The sequence below is a fragment of the Podarcis liolepis genome (assembly GCF_965112155.1).
Source record: "Podarcis liolepis genome assembly, chromosome: 6".
Classification (NCBI taxonomy): Eukaryota; Metazoa; Chordata; class Lepidosauria; order Squamata; family Lacertidae; genus Podarcis; species Podarcis liolepis.
Genome location: NC_139559.1, coordinates 56,480,592 through 56,503,155, shown reverse-complemented (window position 1 = coordinate 56,503,155; position 22,564 = coordinate 56,480,592). Strand labels below are relative to the sequence as shown.

The window sequence follows — 22,564 nt, the reverse complement described above, 5'->3', positions numbered from 1 at the left end:
TTAATATGAAGGAGAAAGCTGAAAAGCGGGTACTTTCTTTGTTTTAAGACGATTCAGGCATATGTCCAACAGGAATAATTCTGAGAAGCATACTTGCTTGCATATGGAATGCCATTTTTTAATATGGCAGTTCCCACCTGCAGTTTTTTTTTTAATTGCTTACAAAAATTTTTTAATAAAAAAGGTGTCAACTGATTAACCAGGTACACCTTTTTAGTAAAATGAAAATGTTTTCAATACTTTAAGTGATTAATAAAGTAAAATGTTGCAGCCCTATTTAAAATATGGTATGTTGATATCATACTTGAAGGTCCTGTTGAACAACAGCAGCAAACGTATTACTGGTTTGTGTTTTTATAGATCCTTTTGCACTAAAAAGAAATGTTGCACGGAGCCTGAACAGCCAGATGGTATTTGAGTATATCCTGGAAAGGTTCAGGACAGCATATAAATATTTTGCATGTCCACAGAATAAAGATGGGAGTAAGTCTAAACTGGATACCAAGAAGAAGGAAAAGGGGAAAATTGGTAGCAAAAAAACTGGAGAACCTGTAACCAACTGTTGCCTTCTACAGCAGGCCAACATTACAGAGAAGCAGAACACAGGCCATGCTTGTTTTATACAAGAGTCTAATGAATGTAGTGAAATGGAACCTACATCCAGGAGATGTACTGAGAACTTGGAAAGTTTACTGGTAAAAAAGCCAGAAATTGAAAACATAGACTCTCAAGACAAAGAGGAAACTGTGTCCCTAAGCACTAATGAATGCTGTGAACTACAACAAAAATCTAAAGCTAAGAACGATCAAGAGCCTTCAGATGAAGAGGAGCTAAGCCAACATTGTGTTTTTAGTGAACAGAGGTCTCTTGATGCAGATTCTGTTAGTGAATTATCTGATGCTGAAAGTCTGCAGATTTCAGTAACGGAGTATCCACAGAAGAGTATGTGCTCAGGCACCAGCACATCAGCTACCTCGCACAACTGCAAAGCAGTAGCAGAAATTCAAGACAGTAAAGATGAAGTCACCACAGAAGATATGCATTATGTGTTTGATAAATTTATTTTGACTTCTGGAAAGGTAAAGCAGACTCAAAACTTACTTTAACTTTTTAAAATAAAATGTTTTCTCTAACCGTGTTTTAAGATCATTGCTAAAGAAATGTTTTTGTCAGCAGACTTGATTCCATTGACTCTCATTACCAGAAGAAGACCCTTGATATTTTCTAGCTATATGGCAATGATGCCTTCCTCTCAATTTTTATTTAACTAAAGGCTGAATAGAATGAATCTGCTAAAGCCATAGGTCCGAACAATTTGTTCCAAAAGTTTTAGACATTTAGACAAATCTCTCTTGACATTTTTAAGTGTCAAGTTGTTCCTACTTGACTTGACCTTCACTGCAGTGAATCCTAAGAACAGTGAGGAATCTCTTGATGAAAGAAGAATGAATCTGCCTTCATAAAGCTTCAGTCCTTTCTACCAGGCCAGCTTTCTTCAGATAACTAAAGCGCTTCTTTTAGAGGCAGAAGGGCCACTTTCTAACATTCTTCCAGAAGCCAAGAATTGTTGAATTCACAGCAGAGCCCTTTATTGATTCTCTGTATTTTCCTTTGGTTTGATGAAATCAAAGAGAAACCTAATAGTGCTAGAGAGAATGCCTCTGTCTTACCTCTAAAGCACATATTTCTTGAAAAAGTATATTTTAATCTCACTTTCATGTGAACTAATTTCATTCCTGAACTAGTTTTAAAAAACCACCCACAGTAGATAAAGCCTTTATGTATTGTAGCAGCGTTGGGCGTTTTGACCACTATTCAGAGTTTCTGGATTTTTTTGTGAGCTATTATGCAGTAAGGACTAAAACTCAAAATGCTATGTAAGTCTTTCACTCCACCCTCAAACCTACATGTGGTTTTTCTCCATCTTTCCCATTCGTTTCTTCTTTCTTGGGCTAGGAACTTGTGCAGTTTGGGTGCAGAGGTAGTAAATACTGAACAGTTTTATCATTGGACAAGGCAGGGGACCTGGGACTAATTGCAGCATTATTTGAACCAACTGAGGAATATGAAATATATATGCAAATTTGCTGCCTTCTTAACATGTGAAACAGGCTTGAAAAGATAGTGACTCCCCTAAAACCGACCAGTGAGCTTGCTGCTTGCATCTTGTATTTTTCCCGTTGGAACATTGTTGTTGTTTAGTCGTTCAATCGTGTCTGACTCTTTGTGACCCCATGGACCACAGCACGCCAGGCACTCCTGTCTTCCACTGCCTCCCACAGTTTGGTCAAACTCATGTTCGTAGCTTCGAGAACACTGTCCAACCATCTCGTCCTCTGTCGTCCCTTTCACCTTGTGCGCTCAATCTTTCCCAACATCAGGGTCTTTTCCAGGGAGTCTTCTCATGAGGTGGCCAAAGTATTGGAGCCTCAGCTTCAGGATCTGTCCTTCCAGTGAGCACTCAGGGCTGATTTCCTTAAGAATTGATAGCTTTGATCTTCTTGCAGTCAATGGGACTCTCAAGAGTCTCCTCCAGCACCCTAATTCAAAAGCATCAATTCTTTGTGATCAGCCTTCTTTATGGCCCAGCTCTCACTACCATACATCACTACTGGGAAAACCGTAGCTTTAACCACACGGACCTTTGTCGGTAAGGTGATGTCTCTGCTTTTTAAGATGCTGTCTAGGTTTGTCATTGCTTTTCTCCCAAGAAGCAGGCGTCTTTTAATTTCGTGACTGCAGTCACCATCTGCAGTGATCATGGAACCCAAGAAAGTAAAATCTCTCACTGCCTCCATTTCTTCCCCTTCTATTTGCCAGGAGGTGATGGGCCCAGTGGCCATGATCTTCGTTTTTTTGATGTTGAGCTTCAGACCATATTTTGCGCTCTCCTCTTTCACCCTCATTAAAAGGTTCTTTAATTCCTTCTCACTTTCTGCCATCAAGGTTGTGTCATCTGCATATCTGAGGTTGTTGATATTTCTTCCGGCAATCTTAAGCTTGGGATTCATCCAGCCCAGCCTTTCGCAAGATGAATGCTGCATATAAGTTAAATAAGTAGGGAGACAATATACAGCCTTGTCGTACTCCTTTCCCAATTTTGAACCAATCAGTTGTTCCATATCCAGTTCTAACTGTAGCTTCTTGTCCCACATAGAGATTTCTCAGGAGACAGATGAGGTGATCAGGCACTCCCATTTCTTTAAGAACTTGCCATAGTTTGCTGTGGTCGACACACTCAAATCCATAAAGGAGCTGTTGGAACATACTGCATATCTTTAAGGAAAATAACACTTTAAAAAATATATATTTTAAAATAAAACATTTTTGTTCGTTTCTTCCATAGCCACCGACTATAGTATGCAGTATCTGCAAAAGGGATGGCCATTCCAAAAATGACTGCCCAGAGGATTTTAAGAAAATTGATCTAAAACCACTACCACCAATGACAAGTAGATTTAGAGAAATACTTGATCTAGTATGTAAAAGGTGTTTTGGTAAGTAAAGTTTTGCTATTCTGACCTGGTTGTGAGTTCTACTTCAATAGTTAATAATAGGGTACTGAACTCTAACCACATTAATCTGGGATTTTCCCTGCTTAAATCAGTGGAAAGAAGGCATTCTTATGTGATTGGAAGTAGTATATATTCATATGTTCTAGTTTACAGTAAGGTCACCAGGATGTTTTAGACTTTGCAGTGGGTTTGGCAAATGTAAGTTTCCAAAGCATCAAGGAATTGCATGGTTTTGTTAACCAAGGTATCTTTAGTAATGGACAGATTTTGCAGGGCCAACACATAAGTTTGTTTCTTCTTTTGCTTTCCTTTCAGGGGTTTGGTCTGATATTTAAGATGATATGGTTGCATCCTAAATGTAAAATACCATCACCAGATGACTTTAATGAATTACAGGGATCAGTAAAATATTCAGTGAGAGAAATGTTTGAGGATATTTAATTCTGACACTTGGATGTTGCTGAATGGCTCACTTAGGTTTTTGTTTGTTTAGATGAATTATCGCCTCCTTTCTCAGAGCAACAAAACCGAGAACAGATTCTGGCAAGTTTGGAAAGATTTATTCGAAAAGAATATAATGGTATGCAACAGGAAACTTTTAAAAACATCCAATTTATTTGTTATTTTGCAGTTGTTCAAGAGAGTTATTTTCTAATTGTATTTATATATCACATTGTATACCATCTTTCCTTGCACTTGAGAACAAAACATTATATACACTAATACTTAAAGCAATGTTTTATATTATTATAGGAACAATAAAAAAGCATTAAAAAAGAAGAATCTAAAATCAATATTGGCAGCAAGTTAATAGAAGATATTAATTTTTGAAGTTAAGTGCATGTGCAATAGTTCCTTCCTCACTTGGATCTTTCCCTGGCAGACAGATATCTGCAGGCTGAGATTGTATATCAGCCAGCTGATGCCAAGGAAAATCTAGTTTGCCATGCCTCATCCTTTAGGAAGATATTCTAAATGTTTTCAGTATGGAGAAGAAGGTTAGAAAAGGAGTTGGCATCAAGCCCATGACCACAAATGAGAAATTGAGAGAACTGACAAACATATTGAGTAACAATCTTAAAACAAGAATCAAGATTTGTACATTAATAGAACTTGAAAAATAGTCTAAAGAAATCAGAAATGTGTTTTTCCTCACATCTTGAATTTATTTATTACTGAAAAGTGATGGAATACATGAGCATTAAAACATGCTTTGTTTGGGGCACTGGAAAAACTATTGTGTCTGGCAGATGTGGCAAGATGACACTTGGGTGGTTATACTGGGTCTGCAATAATCTGAATCATATTGTTTATTTTGTCTTACAAAATGTAGTGGAATATAAATTCAGTTGTTCTCGAATTTTGTGGAAGTTTAAAGTTAATGTACAATCTGTTACATTTTGAATGAGTCTAAAGTAGTTATTAAAAAACCCTCTTTCTTTTGATCAGACAAGGCCAGGCTGTGCCTGTTTGGCTCTTCAAAAAATGGATTTGGATTTCGTGACAGTGACCTGGATATTTGCATGACACTAGAAGGGCATGAAAATGCAGAGGTATTTTATTGTTGCTTTTATTTTATTTATTCAATTTGTATACTGCCCTTCACCCAAAGATCACTGGGCAGTTCACAGCATTAAAATACTAAATGAGAACACAAAATACATAATACAGTGGTGCCCCGGGTTACAAATGCTTCAGGTTACAAACTCCGCTAACCTGGAAGAGTTACCTCGAGTTGAGAACTTTGCCCCAGGATGAGAATGAAAATCATGTCCCGGCGGTGCAGCGGCAGCAGCAAGAGGCCCCATTAGCGAAAGCACGCCTCTAGTTAAGAACAGTTTCAGGTTAAGAACGGACCTCCGGAACAAATTAAGTTCGTAACTAGAGGTACCACTGTAAAACAAAAACAAAAGGGAAACAAACCAGTAACCCCTCTCCCACAGACACATTTAAAAGGCCATAGAATCTGCCAAATGCCTGATTATAGATAAGCTTTTTTGCCTGACGCCTAAAGATAATGTAATGAAGGCACCAGGTGAGCCTCCATGGGGAGAGCATTCCACAAATGGGGAACCACTGCAGAAAAGGCCCATTTCTGTGCTGCCACTCTCCAGATCTCTCATGGGGGAGGCACCCAAAGAAGGGCCTCAGATGATGGTGATTGCAGGGTCTGAGTTGGTTCATATGGGGAGAGGTGATCCTTGAGATATTGTGTTCCTGAGATGTTTAAACCTGCTCTTTGGAGTTCTTTTTAAAATATATTTTATATAGTTGAAGGAAGATTATTGTAGTATGTATGTTCAAAGTACTTGGTTACTCTGAATTCTTTGTGGGAATGTGTAGGTAACACAGGCTTTTTATTTATTTCTCCTAGAAATTAAACTGTAAGGAAATTATTGAAAATTTGGCAAAAATTCTTAAGAAGCATCCAGGTATGTGTATGGAACTTTGTGCTGCTTATATGCATTTTTGTGTGTTCTTTGGCTATGGGGAGTATTTAACATCTTGAAACCTTATCTTACCAGGTTTAAGAAATATCCTGCCTATAACAACAGCCAAAGTGCCTATAGTAAAATTTGAGCACAGACGAAGTGGCTTAGAAGGGGATATCAGCTTATACAATACACTGGCAAGTATCATCTTCAGTAAAAGTCCAGATGTTTGGTCAGAAGCTCACCTGTATGTTTCACTCCTTTAAATTCATCAAGAGCTGTTATTCAGAGGGCATAGGGGCCTGCAATTGTTGGGATCCCACACATTGCTTGGAAGTGTGACCTCTTCCTCTGAATTTGTTTTTGGCTATGTTTGTGACCTGCCTGAAATTTTGTAGGAATGTAGATATGCATTGTTTTGCAACATTTCTTATGTTCAGTCTGTAAATTGAAGTGTGCCTGATACCCAAACCATTGGACTTGTTTTATAGGCACAGCACAACACAAGGATGCTTGCAACATACGCAGCCATTGATCCGAGAGTACAATACTTGGGATACACAATGAAAGTTTTTGCAAAGGTAAATATAAATAACGTACAACTTTAGCTTATTGCCATGTGTGCTCAGTGGTTTCTGTCCCCAACAGGTGATGACAACTTGTTTTTTAAATGGCGTTTTGAACAGTTTCAATTCTTGGAAGCTTATGAAATTTCTGGTTTCAAGCAGCGCCTGATATTTCTGCAGAAGCTGCTGGTAGTATATACAATCATATTGGCCTATACAAAATTAGGTTTTCAAAGTCCCTGTTGATGGTTGGATTATATCTGTTTGACAGATTACTTGAGCTGCAGTAATGGAATGTGGGTTTATATGTTGGCTTTACAACTAGGTATAGTAAATTAGTGCCCCATTAATCCAAATGAAACCCATAGTTACCAGGACCTAAAGCTGTACTTTAATCCGTAGTAGGATTTTTTCTTTAACTTTTTCCTTGAAGAGCAGACATACATGCCATATATGATATTTGAACTCTGATGAGTTTCAAAAGTGGTTTCTAATATAACATGGGTACTGCTGCTTTAGCATGTCCACTGTCATCAGGGGCATGTGGGAGTAGTCACACAAACGAGTGCTTTCAGAAATGGTATCCTTGTGCCTGTTTGACTTAGGTTCTGTTTTAGTGCATGCCAGAGGCTGACAATATCATTTTCAGAAACGGCAGCATCACAAAACACTTCTTTTCTTTTTTCATGGTTATATCTTGTTAAATGCTCACTATATTCAAAATGTATTTGACCAGCGCTGTGATATTGGAGATGCATCCAGAGGAAGTCTGTCTTCATATGCCTATATCCTAATGGTGTTATACTTCTTACAACAGAGAGATCCACCAGTAATACCAGTTCTTCAAGAGGTAGGTTTTCAGGAAAATGTGCTTTGGAAGATTGGCTAGAGAATTATCTTTCTTTACAGTTCATTTTGTATGTGAGGCCAGTTTTGACTCTTGTTTTTCTGGAGAGTTGTTGAAGTTGCAACTGCATATCTCCCATGCCACTTCATGGGTTCTGTCTTATCACACTGAGCCACTCTTCCAGCTTCTTCACACATCACAGGATTCCGCTGCCGAAGGAATTAATGTGCTCCTCAATATTAGTTTAAAAGCAGCATACATAATAATTGCACACAAGAGATTGTTTTACTTTTCAGATGTGAAATTAATTCCAACAGAGAAGTACTTTTTATGTCAGAACTTTTATTACCTGTGAAGCTGTTATAAATGAGGGGAAATGTGAGCATTCTCAAGCAAAGTAGTGCACGAAATGTTCTTTATCTTGAATTTTTTTAAAAGTTAAAAATGGTAAGCTATTGATTTGAACTCCACCCAACCCTTAACCAAATTGAGGTGTCACAAACAGGTTTAGTGCAAGTATGTGGACTGCATTCCTATCACCACTAAGTAATGTAATCATTTGCCTCCCTGCCCCCACTCCCACAATCTGGCATTTCAGGTCAAGGAAGGCATGTGTCCCAGCATTGTTTCAAAACTAACTGTTAATGGTTTGCAAATACATCCATCTGGGCCCTAGTAACATTTTCTGTGATATTTTCATCCTTTTCAAAAGAGAGAATACTTTCTGATTTTGGATTTGTTCATTACCCCCTCCTCCCCCACCCCACCCCATTTTCTGCCTTTATTCCTCATGATGTTTTAGATATTTGATGGACAACAGATCCCTCAGAGAATGGTTGATGGGTGGAATGCTTTCTTCTTTGATGATACTGAAGAACTGGTAATGTTCTAATTCTGGAATAGTAATTGAGTTCTTAGGTGTAGTAGTATTGTATCACAAGTACATATACATGCTTAATTATTATTTTTTTATAAGAGCACCAGCAATATATTTGGCATTGCACAAATGAAAAACAACAACACCTTTCTGCAGAATCTGTTGGACAAGGGAAGGGTAAAGAAATGAAGACCTGAAAGTCTCAGAAGCACAAAATTAGATAGTGGCAGCAACAGCTTAAAAAAAGTTATAGAATTAGCATTTTGGCAACTGTTAAACAGGAAATGTGCCACTTTGGTTTTTGGTTACAGAAATAGCACAGGGCTATTTTTATTGCCAATCCCAGCATTCATCTTCAGCAAAACTGTTTGTAAGACTCTTCTACAAACACATTTAACTTGTTGTACCCAGCTTATGTGTTCTGGTTTCATAGACATCTGTTTGCTACTGAGAATAGGACCACATGTCTGTGGTCTGATCCAGCAAGGTTTTTCTTATGCTCTCATGCCTATTTACTCCTGATTATCAGTAGCAAGTGAGATGCTCAGTCAGCATATAGTGCAAAATGGAAGTGGGCTAGTCTGTACTACCATTTAGGTTGAATTTCTCTTTTCAATGCTTCTTATATCCAGTGAATTATCTGCCTCTGCAATGAGCACATTAAGAGAGGAAGTAGCCTTACCTGAACTTGCACAGGTAGAGAGTTTCCTATGAATGTAAAAGATACTTTTATTCCTTTTTCCTGCTACCACATAGATGTACATTCAGGACGGCCCAGCTTTGCAATAGATAGATGCCACATACTTCACAATGTGTTACTTTGGAACCATCCCAAAGTTAAAAGTATTATGTTCACAATAAAGTACTTTATCTGCTATAACTTTTATACAGAAAAACCGTTTACCTTCTCTTGGGGAAAACACAGAATCACTGGGAGAACTCTGGTTAGGGTTACTGCGATTTTACACTGAAGAGTTTGACTTCAAAGAATATGTCATCAGCATTCGTCAGAAGAAGCTGTTAACCACATTTGAGAAACAGTGGACGTCCAAATGCATCGCCATTGAAGGTACTTATGGAATATCTAACATAAAGGATATATCCCCCTGAAAGAATTTCTCACTTAGAAGTGAACTTCTGTTAATGTTAGTGAAAATGTTACTTGCCTGTCTTACAGCAGCGATATTTGTTAACAGCAAAATTAAGTGCTGTTGGAATTTTTCCCCCTGCTCCTTTAATACTGTTTTTATTTCTTCTGTTCAGATCCTTTTGACTTGAATCATAACCTGGGTGCAGGAGTATCCAGAAAAAGTAAGACTTGAAAAATGTTCTACTCAGGGTTAGTAAATTTCTAAAGTGACACTTCTTTAATTGATTTTTTCTCTCCTTTCACAGTGACCAATTTCATAATGAAGGCATTAATCAATGGGAGAAAATTATTTGGTACTCCTTTCTATCCGGTGCTGGGAAGAGAAGCTGTAAGTTTTCTTATTTTGTAACTTGTACTTTTCTGCTGTGGTCACAAAGTACCTTTATTGCAGTTCTATGGGTCCTTTCGAGTACATGTAATTTAATTTCATAATTGGTTTAGTGATCTTGGTCATAATTGTTAATCAGTAGGACTGAAAACTCAAGGCTTAACAGTTAGGTCTTAACAGAACCCTAAAATATCAAGTTGGTTCTTTTATTTCCAAGATATATTACTTACATTTTGTGTGTGTTTGTATTGGTGTTGAACAAATAACAGGAGGATATGAGAACTTCCACTTTTAGGACTGTGTTTAACACAGTTTCTCACAGCTTATCTTGCATAAACATGCAAGCATACACTTGGGCTCAGTTCTAATGAACTGTTGCTCCTCCTTTCCTCCCTTCCAGACACTTGAATTTCAAGTCATGTACCTCAGACAAATAGCTAAAACTCATGCATTCAATCCCAGGCTGCTAGTCAACAGTTGAGAATAGTGTGGAGTAAATGCAATCTTAGTTCCTCATGACCACAATGATTAGGTTTTGCAAAACTTGAAAGTTTGTATTTAGTTGGTTTGTTAGGGTAAAATATATTGCTTGTTTCACTTACTTTGTATTTCTTGGAAAAATAAGGCTATAAAAAACCCTGTCTGGTATTATTACAAATATATTTTACATGACTGTAAATATGAAAATATCAACCTTGTCTTTTGTCTTTTCTTCTTAATGAATGCCTTACTTAGTGAGATATGCAACTGCTGTTTCTCCCTCCTTTCCCCCCTGTTCCCCATTTCTCTTCAAAGAAAGTGAATACAGAGAGCTTGTAGGTAATAGCTTGTTTCCCCCCTTGTAGGAGTACTTTTTCAACTCTAAAGTATTGACTGATGGAGAACTGGCACCCAACGACAGGTGCTGCCGTGTCTGTGGCAAAATTGGTCATTACATGAAGGACTGCCCCAAAAAAAGGAGGTTGGGAAAATAAACTCATGGCTAGTTTAAAAATGTTTATGGTGAATGCAAGAAAAGAGGAGAAAATAATTTCTTTTGCCTCAAGGAATGTATCTTACTCTTTTAATTTTTCTTTCAAAAACTGTTTTTAAGAAAATCACTTTATCTTTCCAATGAAGGAATTCTTAAGTAGGCAGAGGTGTTGGTATAAAACAGTGCTAAGTATTCTAGTGAATTACTTACCACTTGTGTATTTTTTCCTGTGTTTTCATGAACAATACCATAAATGTTCTGTGCCTTGAAGGGTAAGTGCAGTGGCTACTTGCCTATGATAAAGCAAAGGGTATGGGAGGAACCATGTGTGACAATTCAGAGCTGAGGTTAACTTGTGGGACCATTTGAGTCCTGTAGGCTTTGGATGAAATTGCAGCAAACAGTACATCTCAGCTTTCCTCAGCTTACTGAGCAGTACAAGCTTCCTTTGCACCATGCTGCAGTGGGTGGGAAGGGGTTGGATTAGGCCCTGCTGACCTGCACTGGATTCTGACTGCCAAATGACACCCACATCATTTTCCTTTTCTGCCCACTCCTTAGGTAGGTGGAAGACCCTGTGATGCGATCTCACAGTGGCAGCTAGCAAAAAGACCAGAAACATATCTTTCTGGGTTTTGGGCTAAGCCAGCCAGAAATCCATTGCAACCCAAGCCAGCCCTGGGCCATCAGGGGCAGTGTGTGCACCAGCTTCAGACAGGTGCAACCATTATCCTGCCCCTCACCTTCTGCCCAGCTGGAACGTGCAACAGCTCTGTAAAGCCACCACCATGTTTTGGGTGATGTGATTCCCAGTTTTTTTGTCCACACAGGGACATTGAAATGAATCTTAAGGCTTTGGCCGCCTGTTTGAAAGTCACATAGCTTCAAGGATACTTTTAAGCAATGCTTGCATACCTGTCCCCATTTAGAGTGAAGAAAAAGGAGAATGAGAGAGATGATGAAAAGGAAGTCAAGGAGGAAGACAGAGAGACTAGAGAAAAGAGATGTTTTATCTGTGGCGATGTAGGACACGTTCGAAGGGATTGTCCGGAATTTAAACAGTCAAGACAAAGAAGCAATGGTGCTCTCGGTAATGGAGCTTACTTCTGAGTAGATATGCATAGCACTGCACTGTTTGTCCTTTATTCCAGCCTTGCTACCCAAGGTCCAGTCAGTGGAATTGTTTGCATTCCTGCTGACTGATGCAGGATTTGCCTCCTATTCTTTAACTCTTTGGTTTTCAGCTGGTGGGTCATAGCCTGATCCAAGGTGGGTCATAACAGGGGCAACACCACCATATGGTAAAATATTAAGAAATGGGTCTCAAAATGCATGTTTGGGTTAAAAGTGGGTCCTTGGTCTGAAAAGGTTGAAGATACCTGCTCTAACCCTATTCACAGGAGCCAATATTGCCTTCCTTGGACCTCTCTGGCAGAGGACATTGTTGCAATAGATACAGCAAATAAAGTTTTGGCTGCATAAATAATTTTGTCTGCACATATTATTGCTTTGGACCACAGCCTATTGGTTTCTTAACCTGTATTAAACACATTCTTTACGCTTTATCACTTAGGGACTCAGTTAGTCCGAAGCCTTGTAAACTCTCAGCAAGTAACTGGATCAATTCAACAACAAGTGGAAAGACCCTTACGTGCTAGACAGACATCAGAATGTGTAAGTTTCATTTGATTCAGTGTTTCTGAATTAAATTTTATATAAGAAATCAATTTCAATTGTGTAAGTAATATAACAATAATGCTTGTGAAGTGTATTGCTGTAAAAAGGCCTCTGTAGAGTTCAGAAGTACAGATTCTTGCATATTTAAGGATTGAAGCAACAATTTAGAGCAAATGGAAGAGCCAATGAATTAAGATGCTATTGGTGACTGAAAATTAGTAGGACATTTTTAAAGTTACATGTTTTATTCCAGTGAGAGTTTAAGTGACTGTTTATCAGTGGTAGGGCTTGTTCTACAGAATGATTTTGTTCAGATGATAGTACCTTGCTTTAATAAGCTGATATAGGAACAAGATCTTTGGCCACACAGTCCCTTTGTATGACCAAGAAAACAAGCTAGGAAATTAACCATAATTTCTGGTTTTATGAACCAGCAAACTATGGTTAAGAGCTTTGGAACAAGTCAAAATATAAAGCCAACTTCAAACTATATCTTAGATTGTTCTGAAGTTTGTAACCATAGTTCCCTGATTCAGATGAACTGTAAAATTGAAGTTACAGGTAGGTAGCTGTGTTGGTCTGCCATAGTTGAAACAAAATAAAAAAAATCCTTCCAGTAGCACCTTAGAGACCAACTAAGTTTGCTATTGGTATGCACACGAAAGCTCATACCAATAACAAACTTAGATGGTCTCTAAGGTGCTACTGGAAGGATTTTTTTTATTTTGTAAAATTGAAGTTAACGAAAATGTCCTGGATTGTTTGCTCCCCCGATGAAGTGAAGAACAAACAGCAAAGCTTGTTCATGTTTCATATATTAAGTTAAGGTCATCTGGTGAATATGGTGAATCTACTGTCAGTTAAACCTTATACTTTAACTCAGGCTTCCGCAAACTCGGCCCTCCAGATGTTTTTGGCCTACAACTCCCATGATCCCTAGCTAGCAGGACCAGTGGTCAGGGATGATGGAAACTGTAGTCTCAAAACATCTGGAGGGCCGAGGTTGAGGAAGCCTGCTTTAACTGAACTTGCAATCATGAAGAATTTAGTTCTTCATAAAAAGTCCTCACAATGGATAGTCCAGCCCTATATGTAGCCTATCTCAACTCAAAGACAGTAGTTTAGTAAACCTAGAGCTCAAGAGACTCCTTTGTGAAGACTTTTTAGCATTAAGTGCTTAAATGGAACACTTAACTAACTCATGAACTAATACAAACTACATCCTTTTTTCCCCTCTCCAGTCTGATTCGCGTCAGTCATCTTACTCTCCACAGCCTCAGCAATTTACTCAGAATTCCTCTCCACCAACCTCCATTAACCAGACTCAGCCACAACCAATATCCCAGTCTAAGCATGCTCTGCAGCCCCAGCAAGGGGCACAACCACCCCACCAGGTCCAGCTGCCTTTGTTTAACTTTCCCCAATCTCCCCCAGGTCAGTATGCCACCTTGCCTAACCTGGGACTATTTCAGATGCACCCTCACCACCACCATCACCACCACCACCACCAAATCCAACTTCCTAACACCTCGTGGCCTGTTATTCACTCTGCACCGGGTAATCCTCCTCACGCGGCAAATGTTCCTTTTTCTGTGAGGGCTGGCAGTAGCAGCAGCCCGCCCAATAACCAGAGCAGCGTAAGCCTGAATGATCCCAGTATCATCTTTGCACAGCCTGCTGCCAGGCCTGTAGGAATCCCCAGCAGTACTCATGAGGGACACTGGCACAACCCTGTGACTCTAAGCTCACTGGTGAACAATGGCACGGTGGGGAACTCAGGTAACTCTCCTCTCTTGTCTCCTGTTTTGTACAAATACTGTTTCTTTGCTTAACGTTTCTGAACCTGTTCATTCTGCCTATGCTGTATATTCTGGGGTGCAGATGAGGAACCTTTTAGGAAAAAGATGAATCGCCGTGTATTTGCTTAGGCTACATAAAAAGTGGGTTGGGTTTGGAAGGCTGTTTTCATAGCATTTGACAAGTTATTTAACGAGATAATAGTTTGAGCTTTCTGTCAAGAAACTTTGATTCCAAATCGGAGTCTGAACTTCAATAGGGATGGGCTTCAAAGAGTTCTGTGCATCAGCAGAAAGAACTTCTGCCCAGTTTCCTTTTGAGCTGCGTCCCCTTGTGCTGTGTTTAATACTGTGCTTCAGGAGCAGCTTGAGGGGTGGGTGGGTGTGTCAAAGAAAAGGACCTCAGTGTATGAGCAGAACATTAAGTACAGCCCTTTGGATCGCATCCAAGCTAATTAGAAACCCTGCACCACCTTTCCTTAAAAGATCAGTGTACTCTTCTGAGGCTCAGTCGAGCCAGGGCCAAAAACTAGCTTTCAGTGCTAGGACTTCAAAAAATGAATGGTAATAAAAGCACCTCTGAGTAAGAGTACCTGTCCTTTACCACTGCAGAACCGCAGCTGTATCACCATCACTTAGTGAATAATATAAAATGGAGCAGATTGTCTCCTATTGGTTTTATATGACTCTTTAATTTTAATTTTTAATTAAATTTATATTCTACCCTATACCCACAGGTCTTCAACTGCTTCCATATTTCTTATCCATTTATGCATATTTAAGATTGCTTTCTGCATGCAGAAGGGAACTACGTATTGTAGCACCATTAGCTCTTGCAGCTCAGCAGCAATGGATACTTTTAGTCTATTCATGGCTCCTTGGGTCCAAAATCATCTTGTACAAGCAGAAAGGCACTTCCACAGGGCAGCCCTTCTAAATTCTTCTGATTTCCCTTTCCTAGTGCAGCTGCCCATATCCCATCCCATGCTGTTCCAGAGGGCCCAAAAATAAAGAGAAACATAATTTTTAAAAATACTCTTACTGCTGTGCGTTTTGCTTTGCAGGTTGGTGCTTTCAAATACAGTAATCTTTTCTCTCCTTTTCATTTTTGAATGAAAACTAGATCAGGGCTTCCCAGGACAGTTTGGTAAAGCGAACCCTCCTCCTCCTCCTGTTCCTTGGGACCATGGCACCCCAGCCCATTTTCCTCTCCTGCGAGGGACGTGGCCTTACAATATTTCTCCGAACTACATGCAGCAGGGAAATGCCAGCTATCCATTGAATAAACCTTTCTACCCTCAAGGTAGTATCTTCATGAAGCAACTTTCTCACCTTTCTGCTATTATTTTTATTGGTTTTGGTTTTAGTTGTTGTGATAAGAACAGGTCTCCTAGGGACAGTTGTTGTGCTAGTGCGATGTCATACTGGGCTCTCACTCGAGATCTTTTCTAGGTTGCTTGTCTATAAAAAGCTGCAGTCTTTTCTGAATTTACCGTATCTGTATAGCAACCACTTCCATTCTTTGCTATGCACTGTCTGTTCTCTGCCTGTTTAATAGGAAAAGAATTCATTGGTTTAACTAAACGTGAACCTGCTTGTGCAAGTAGATACAGAGGTGCCTTGCAAGACGAAATTAATTCATTCCGCGAGTTTTTTCGTCTAGCGAATTTTTCGTCTTGCGAAGCACGGTGTCGGAAAAGTTTTGGAAAAGCTTCAAAAATCACCAAAAACCTCAAAAAAGGCTACCACACCGCGTTCTATGAGTTGCTCCTTGAAGTCAAGTCGCAACTGTATTAACGGTGTTAAGAAAAAGGAAACAAACTTGCAAGACGTTTTCGTCTTGCGAAGCAAGCCCATAGGGAAATTCGTCTTGCGAAGGAGCTCAAAAACCGCAAAACCGTTTCGTCTAGCGGGTTTTTCGTCTTGCGGGGCACCACTGTATCCTAGATACCAAGCTTTTGGGGCTTCTTATGAAGCCCCTACCTTGAGGTGGAAAACCTGTGGCCCCATAACTCACATCACCCTTGATGATTGGCCATGTTGGCTGAGGGTGATGGGAGTTTGCCTCCAGCAGTATCTGGAGAACCACTCTTCTTTCACCCTTGCATTTTTTTGTTCCAGCTTGATAGTCATGCCTCGGTCCACAAGTATTTCAGCCTATTTCTTTTCCATAAGCGCCCCTTTCTGCTGCTAAACTTGCAGGAATTTAAAAACTCTCTTTCAACCTAAATGTTAATTTGGATTTCTGCTAAAATAATTGTAACCTATTTTCTTTCAGCTGGCTTACTGATGCAGAACAACCAGCGGTTTTCACTTCTGTCCCAAGGACACCCACACTTGAACATGAATTTCATTCAGCAGAAAAAATGAAGTTTAATTAAGGGGATGGGAAGAAATCAGGTTCTGGATTCAAATCTTATTGCAACGTGTTTAGATAAGAGATTATTTAAAACTGTTTTTAACTGTATCATTTGTACATAGATATAAAATATAGTTTTTACCAGTATCACAAGAAGTGATACAAATGTCATCTATTTTATTACCCTATTTTTAAGGGGAACTGTGTTTTATTTTATCTTGATAAACTGTAAAGAGAGTTTTTAAAATTAAGTTGTTTATTTTCTATTAGCTTTATTCATACTTTGGTTCAGACTTTATATCTATTGTTCTAAAAAGAAATTAGAAAGGGATTTCATGTGTTAAAGATTGTCATTTCTTTACAGAACAATGTAGTGCCAAAAACTTTTTAAAAGGAAAAAAATAAAATTGCAAAATTAGAAATCATAAGTAGAATTTTTCATTTGTATACACAGCTGGATTCTGTTAAGCCTTTTTAAAGTACTGCAGACTAGGGTGAAATAGTATCTTGGACTCCATATAATTGGCATCTAAATATATAAACTTCACAAAGTTTTACAAGTCTTCATATAGTGTTGGTGAGCATTCATCCAAAAAAGTAAAGGAAGCTTCATGCTTGTGAAACTCAGATATTTCCCCTTTGAAATGCCTATGCAATTAGATTACTACTCATTCCTTGCCAGCATCTGTGCCCAAAGGAACATGGTCCCCAACAAAAAAAAGTGTACGGACAACTCCTTATTTACGCAAGAGTTAGGTTCCAGAGCACTGAGCATTTAAGTGAAATCGCGTATATTGGGAACGCAATTGAAAAGCCTGCATACACCACAATCACTTGTTCCAAACCTCCTTGCTCAAACTCCAACTCATCACCGGCCTCAAGGATCAGTGCAAAGGCTTATGGGATTCATAGACACTGTTTTCACACTATTATGGCTGCTTTCCCTCTTTTCATGCCACCTCTGGGTTAACCCTCTATTGTGCCATCATTTTCATTTAATTCTTGGTTAAGGGGTGGGGGAAGATTCCCCAGAGGTGTTGTCTAGTCATACAGGGTTACACTATTGGGAGAAAAAAAGGTGCAAGTATCTTAAATCACAACACTGCATTCCAACCTTTTGAAAATTAAGCTCATCAGTACTTGTTGAAGCATCCTTGAATAATAATTAGTTACACAGCACATTTGTTCTGCAGCTTGTTTATCAAAGATTTTAATAAAGAAGTTACAATAGTACAGCTGAAGCAATTCCCTACAGAATTATGTACATTTTTGAACAGCTTGTTGGCTGATAAAATTATGAGTTACATAAAATTGTTATACAAATACTCCAAAAGTAAGACTTTCACAATAGGTTTCACAATGAATTTAAACAATTCATTGTGCCTTGCTCTTATATAGTTTTAAGCAAGTACGGGCTGTCAAAAGAATTTTTTACTCAACACTTCTTTTAGGAAAAAAACATATGAACATACACTGAATGAATGTCCCCTCAAGTTAAACAAAGAATATTATGTTGTCAAAGAAAACGTTGTGAATACTAAACGAATACAAAAATTATTAGCTGTCACAGCAGCTTCTACCCATCCTGATGCCTGATATCTACAAGAAAAGAAGTGCTGGCTCAGATTCTTGAACTCTCTAGGTTCATTCATTTCCCCGACGACTCTTCTTATGGCTCTTTTTAGATCTGAAAGAACAAAAAAAGTAACTCACTGTTCGGTTGATTCTCAGGAACAAATAAATTGAGCATGTAGTGATAAATTCACCTCTGGATATTAATACAGTGATTATGATCATGATGACAAGAGTCCTAAAAATATTTTTACAAGATACATACAATCTATCTTGAATTCATAGATACAAAACCTAGCAAGAAATCTATAAGCAAGACCTCTTATACAGTGGTACCTCGGGTTAAGTACTTAATTCGTTCCGGAGGTCTGTTTTGAACCTGAAACTGTTCTTAACCTGAAGCACCACTTAAGCTAATGGGGCCTCCTGCTGCCGCCACGCCACCGGAGCACAATTTCTGTTCTCATCCTGAAGCAAAGTTCTTAACCCGAGGTAATATTTCTGGGTTAGCGGAGTCTGTAACCTGAGGCGTATGTAACCTGAAGCGTATGTCACTCGAGGTACCACTGTAATAATATTTAAAAGTAATATGAAATATGTACCTTTCTGGGGACTTGGAATGACTTCGATGTCTATGGCTACGATGATGCCCTGCTGAGACAAGATACAAAATCTTTACTTTGATTTCGTTCTCTGCAGAAGATTCTTCCTGAATGGCATATCAAGTAAAGCAGAATGGTAATAGGGGACTCAATCAATTTTAACTTTGTTACGGGCTTTAATCCTAGTTTCTGTGAGTAAAACTCTGCTCAAGGGTGCTCCAGAATAGTGCAGTATGTGGTACAAAGGGCAGCAATGGAAAGGAATAATTTTCTTCTACTCCCACCTCTTTCCACCAGCAGGAGCTTCTATTGGATGGCGGGGAAGTGTCATTTCCATGAACAGAGCTGGAACTGAGGATCCAAGCCATCATATTATAAACAGATTGGCCCCCTTACTGGTAGAAATGGGAAAGTAAATTAAAAGATGCCAGAAAGCCACCCACAACTCCCACTCCCCAAAATAAAATTACCTGGAGATTTAGATCTTGATCTGTGACGTCTTTCCCTAGATCTACTTCGGTGTCGCCTTGGGCTCTTGCTGCGATGCCTTTCCCGACGTGGTGATGGACTATAGGAACACAGGCTATTAGTGTAAAGTTCAAACAATTATTTTTTTAAAATCAACTTGATAATTTAGTAAGTCTCCTACCTTCTCCTCTTCGGGGATCGGCTTCGCCTAACAGGGAAGGAGGAAAAAAATGTTACTCTGACAATAGTTTTAGGTACAGCATTAAGTTGGTTAAAAGTATTTTGCCAGCTCCAAATATGTTACCTTCTAGGAGATCTGCTTCGGCTTCTTCTGTAACGCAGAGTTGGAGATCTGCGGGGTTTGTCTAGATCCCTATAGCCTCTTCTCCTGTGATCAGGTGAGGGAACTCGCTCCATCTGAAAATATTGCAAGCAAAGCATTTTGGAAAAAAAACCCTTATGTTCAATGCAACATCTCTAAAATGAACTTTTAAAAAAGATTTTACAGAAGCACAAAGGACTCAATGCTCCTTTTAAAAAAATAAAGTAAAGCTTGGACAGTCTTCTGATCTTCCTTTTGTAGAACGTCAGAACTGAACAATTAAGAATAAAATAACAATAGCTAAGGCCAGTTCTAAGCAATATGAGAACCATATAAGAAATGTTTTCTTGCACTATGTAAAGTCAGTATGTCAGTACTCTTGTTATAGAAGAGGCCCTCAGGGGAGCTACACAAATGTTCAACCTTTTCGTCCTCCTCTTCCTCCTCCTCGCTGGACTCCACATCATCCATATCTTCTTCCAAAGCGCTAATTCGTGGTTCCAGTTGTTCAGCCTCTTCTAGGACATATCGTTTCTAATAATGAATGAATGAATCTTAATTTGTGACAGCCATTGGCCATAGCAATAAAACAACAATACGATATACAAAGAATAGAAATAAAAAGTCAATTATATAAAATGCATTTTAGGGTTTTGAATCAATAGTCAAATAGTGGATCTTATTCTGATTGCTCTAGCTAAAAACCTTGCAACCTTTGCTGTCACCTGCTCATCTTGAATTGTTTCTAATAATAATAACAACAACAACAACCAACATTTCTTAATGGAAGCAATACACATTTGGAGGACATAGGGTTGAATCACAAAGGTCTTGTTTTTCCAAATTTAGACTTGGTTGCCCCCTCCAACCATTATATTCTAATGTGTAGTATTTTAGGGTTGATTCATATTTTTATTGTTAGCGTGTTACAAGCCATTACACACCTGTAGTCTAGGTAAAATGACATCACAAACTCGCTCATCATGGAGCAGTTGATCAATAAACTCATCCACGTGCATTAGTTCAAACTCTGGAAAAAAATATTTTAGAGAGCATCACTACAATATCTACAATAAAAAATTTTAAATGGGTATGGCTGAAGATCAAATAAACATTGAACAATTTAGTCCTATTTTCCAAATAAAAACCACAGTATAAAAGGAGTAGAAATATTGCAGTTAATATTTTGTGCATACTGTGCTTCTTGGTCGCAAAAACAATAGTTCCTTATAAAGCAGATAATTTAATAAGTGTTAATTAAAACTATAACATCAAGACTCCTACACAACATATTCCACAGATGCTATCTACATTGGTAAAATTGATTAAATACCACCCAGCTTAATGACTGCTTTGTTGATGGGCAGGAACTGACCAGATAAATTATAATACTGAGCCACTTACCCCCATTTCTATTTTGGCTTTTTATTTTTCGATAATCATTGTACAAAGGTTCTAGGTATTTGTAGCAATCTATAGCAGTGCCAGTCAGTCTCATGTACAATGCACCCAGCAATCTTACATACCTAAAAATTAGCAAACACAAAAATAGCAATTTAGAATTATTATTATTCTTTCAAATAAAGTCATTGGAATACATGCTCTCAGCTCAGAATTTGAAACTATACCCAAAATGTTTCATTAATGTAACCTTCATGTGCCACATAGCAGATTCTAGGTTCAAGAAAAATTAGAGGGGTACAATGGCAACAAGATTACCTCCAAACAGGCAAAACATTTGTATCATAGAAGAATCCTTCTGTGAATCCTGACTAAAGAAACTTGAACAGTAAGGGTAATGACTTAGGAAATGAGTAGATGTAGAGATGAGAGCCGACTAATGTGAATCTGAACACCAAGAAAGGCTTTTGCTAATAATTGGAAACCACAGCTCTACACTACTTCTCTAGCTATTTTCTCTTACTTGAAATCTTCGTTCTTTATAAATTCAACAATGATATCCTTTTCAGGCTGTATCTGCAGCATCTTCAAAGTCAAGCACAAGAATGGTGTTGGCTTGATATTTCCTCCATAAACTCCACCAGTGTATCTCAGTTCCATGGCTTTATCCACCACCAGTTCAGCTATGAAAGGAATCATATGAAAAGGCACTCAGATTCTGAAGTTAGAGCAAGACCAGTTGCTCATGTTTAAGCTGGAAGTTGTACTTTTAGTCAACTAACCGGGTTTACTGTTACTAGAGAATTTGCTACCAGAAAAGACTACAATGGTGATGGAACTTTAAACATGCATAGGATTTGGATTCTTAATAAGCGTTCAAATGTCTGCTGCCGGCCCAAGCTTTCGATACTTCAGGTATTACCCCAAGTGGTTCGATCACCCGATTAAAATATTAATAGGTGACTGCTTTTTTCCGGTGAGTACGCATGCCCCTAAACATTTTGTGAATCTAAGTTTGGCCTCATTGAGACGCAGGCAGTATTCCAATATGAGTAGGAAAATGAGAGTACCCCTAAACATTTTTATTGTTAGGAAAAAAGCACTGATAGGCAATATAAGGGAAGCTAACTTATAACACTGGTTAGTCCGGCATCTTCTGGCCCTGGATGATGGGTGGCATACAAATGTAGCCATTGATGAAATACATAGCGTGGTTGTACAGCTTTTGTGCTCTCGTTTCACCCGCCTCTCCCCCGGTGTGTAGTTTCCAAACTGCCCCGCCAAAGTGGCAGGTATTCCCCAACTTCCCCACACGGAGTGAGCCCCTCCTCCTCCACCCCCAGCTACCCAGACGCCCTAGGCCTCACCTGTGAGGCCGAAGCACTCCTCCTTCCAATACTTAGATTCATAGATGCGAGTGCGGATGATTTTCTCCACCAGGTATTGAGGGTTAGTGCCGTGGATGCTGTGCGCGTCCTTCACTGTCCGGTTTGCCATAGCCGAAGTCCGGCCCGGCACGAACCCGTCCGCGTAGAGGCCTGGCGAGAGAGGAGGGGGAAACAGAGGAGGGGAGACAAAGGAAGTACCGGACCAGCGCACCAAGAGACGCGTTCCCCCTTTTTAACTTCCGCTTGGGGGGGGTTCACTTCCTCTAGAGGCGGGCTACAGTGGTTTCTGGC

General features: G+C 39.0%; 2 protein-coding genes across 4 annotated transcripts in view; one reads left to right on the top strand and one right to left on the bottom strand.

The window, feature by feature from the left end:
- Positions 1-16,945, top strand: part of TUT4 (terminal uridylyl transferase 4) — a 33,632-nt gene extending 16,687 nt beyond the window's left edge. For both annotated transcript variants that reach the window (XM_083510063.1, XM_083510064.1), the window contains 18 exons: positions 361-1,079; positions 3,347-3,497; positions 4,009-4,095; positions 4,965-5,068; positions 5,890-5,947; positions 6,041-6,144; positions 6,439-6,528; positions 7,250-7,363; positions 8,163-8,240; positions 9,129-9,306; positions 9,501-9,548; positions 9,633-9,715; positions 10,561-10,676; positions 11,618-11,778; positions 12,262-12,362; positions 13,607-14,144; positions 15,285-15,464; positions 16,440-16,945. In XM_083510063.1, the coding sequence (XP_083366189.1) occupies positions 361-1,079; positions 3,347-3,497; positions 4,009-4,095; positions 4,965-5,068; positions 5,890-5,947; positions 6,041-6,144; positions 6,439-6,528; positions 7,250-7,363; positions 8,163-8,240; positions 9,129-9,306; positions 9,501-9,548; positions 9,633-9,715; positions 10,561-10,676; positions 11,618-11,778; positions 12,262-12,362; positions 13,607-14,144; positions 15,285-15,464; positions 16,440-16,531 (3,002 nt within the window). In that variant the 3' untranslated portion in view covers positions 16,532-16,945. The remainder of the gene's footprint in view (positions 1-360; positions 1,080-3,346; positions 3,498-4,008; positions 4,096-4,964; positions 5,069-5,889; positions 5,948-6,040; positions 6,145-6,438; positions 6,529-7,249; positions 7,364-8,162; positions 8,241-9,128; positions 9,307-9,500; positions 9,549-9,632; positions 9,716-10,560; positions 10,677-11,617; positions 11,779-12,261; positions 12,363-13,606; positions 14,145-15,284; positions 15,465-16,439) is intronic.
- A 756-nt stretch (positions 16,946-17,701) lies between these two features.
- Positions 17,702-22,527, bottom strand: PRPF38A (pre-mRNA processing factor 38A). 2 transcript variants are annotated; one of them, XM_083510068.1, is made up of 10 exons: positions 22,253-22,527; positions 21,409-21,568; positions 20,889-21,010; positions 20,429-20,514; positions 19,908-20,018; positions 19,467-19,579; positions 19,344-19,370; positions 19,165-19,262; positions 18,695-18,746; positions 17,702-18,207 (listed from the first exon to the last, which is right to left on the bottom strand). In XM_083510068.1, the coding sequence occupies exons 1-10, from the start codon at positions 22,380-22,382 to the stop codon at positions 18,165-18,167; spliced, it is 942 nt and encodes a 313-aa protein (XP_083366194.1). In that variant the 5' UTR covers positions 22,383-22,527; the 3' UTR covers positions 17,702-18,164. The 2 variants fall into 2 exon arrangements, with proteins under 2 accessions (XP_083366194.1, XP_083366195.1); XM_083510069.1 differs by having other exon boundaries at positions 18,695-18,743.
- Positions 22,528-22,564: the final 37 nt, after the last annotated feature.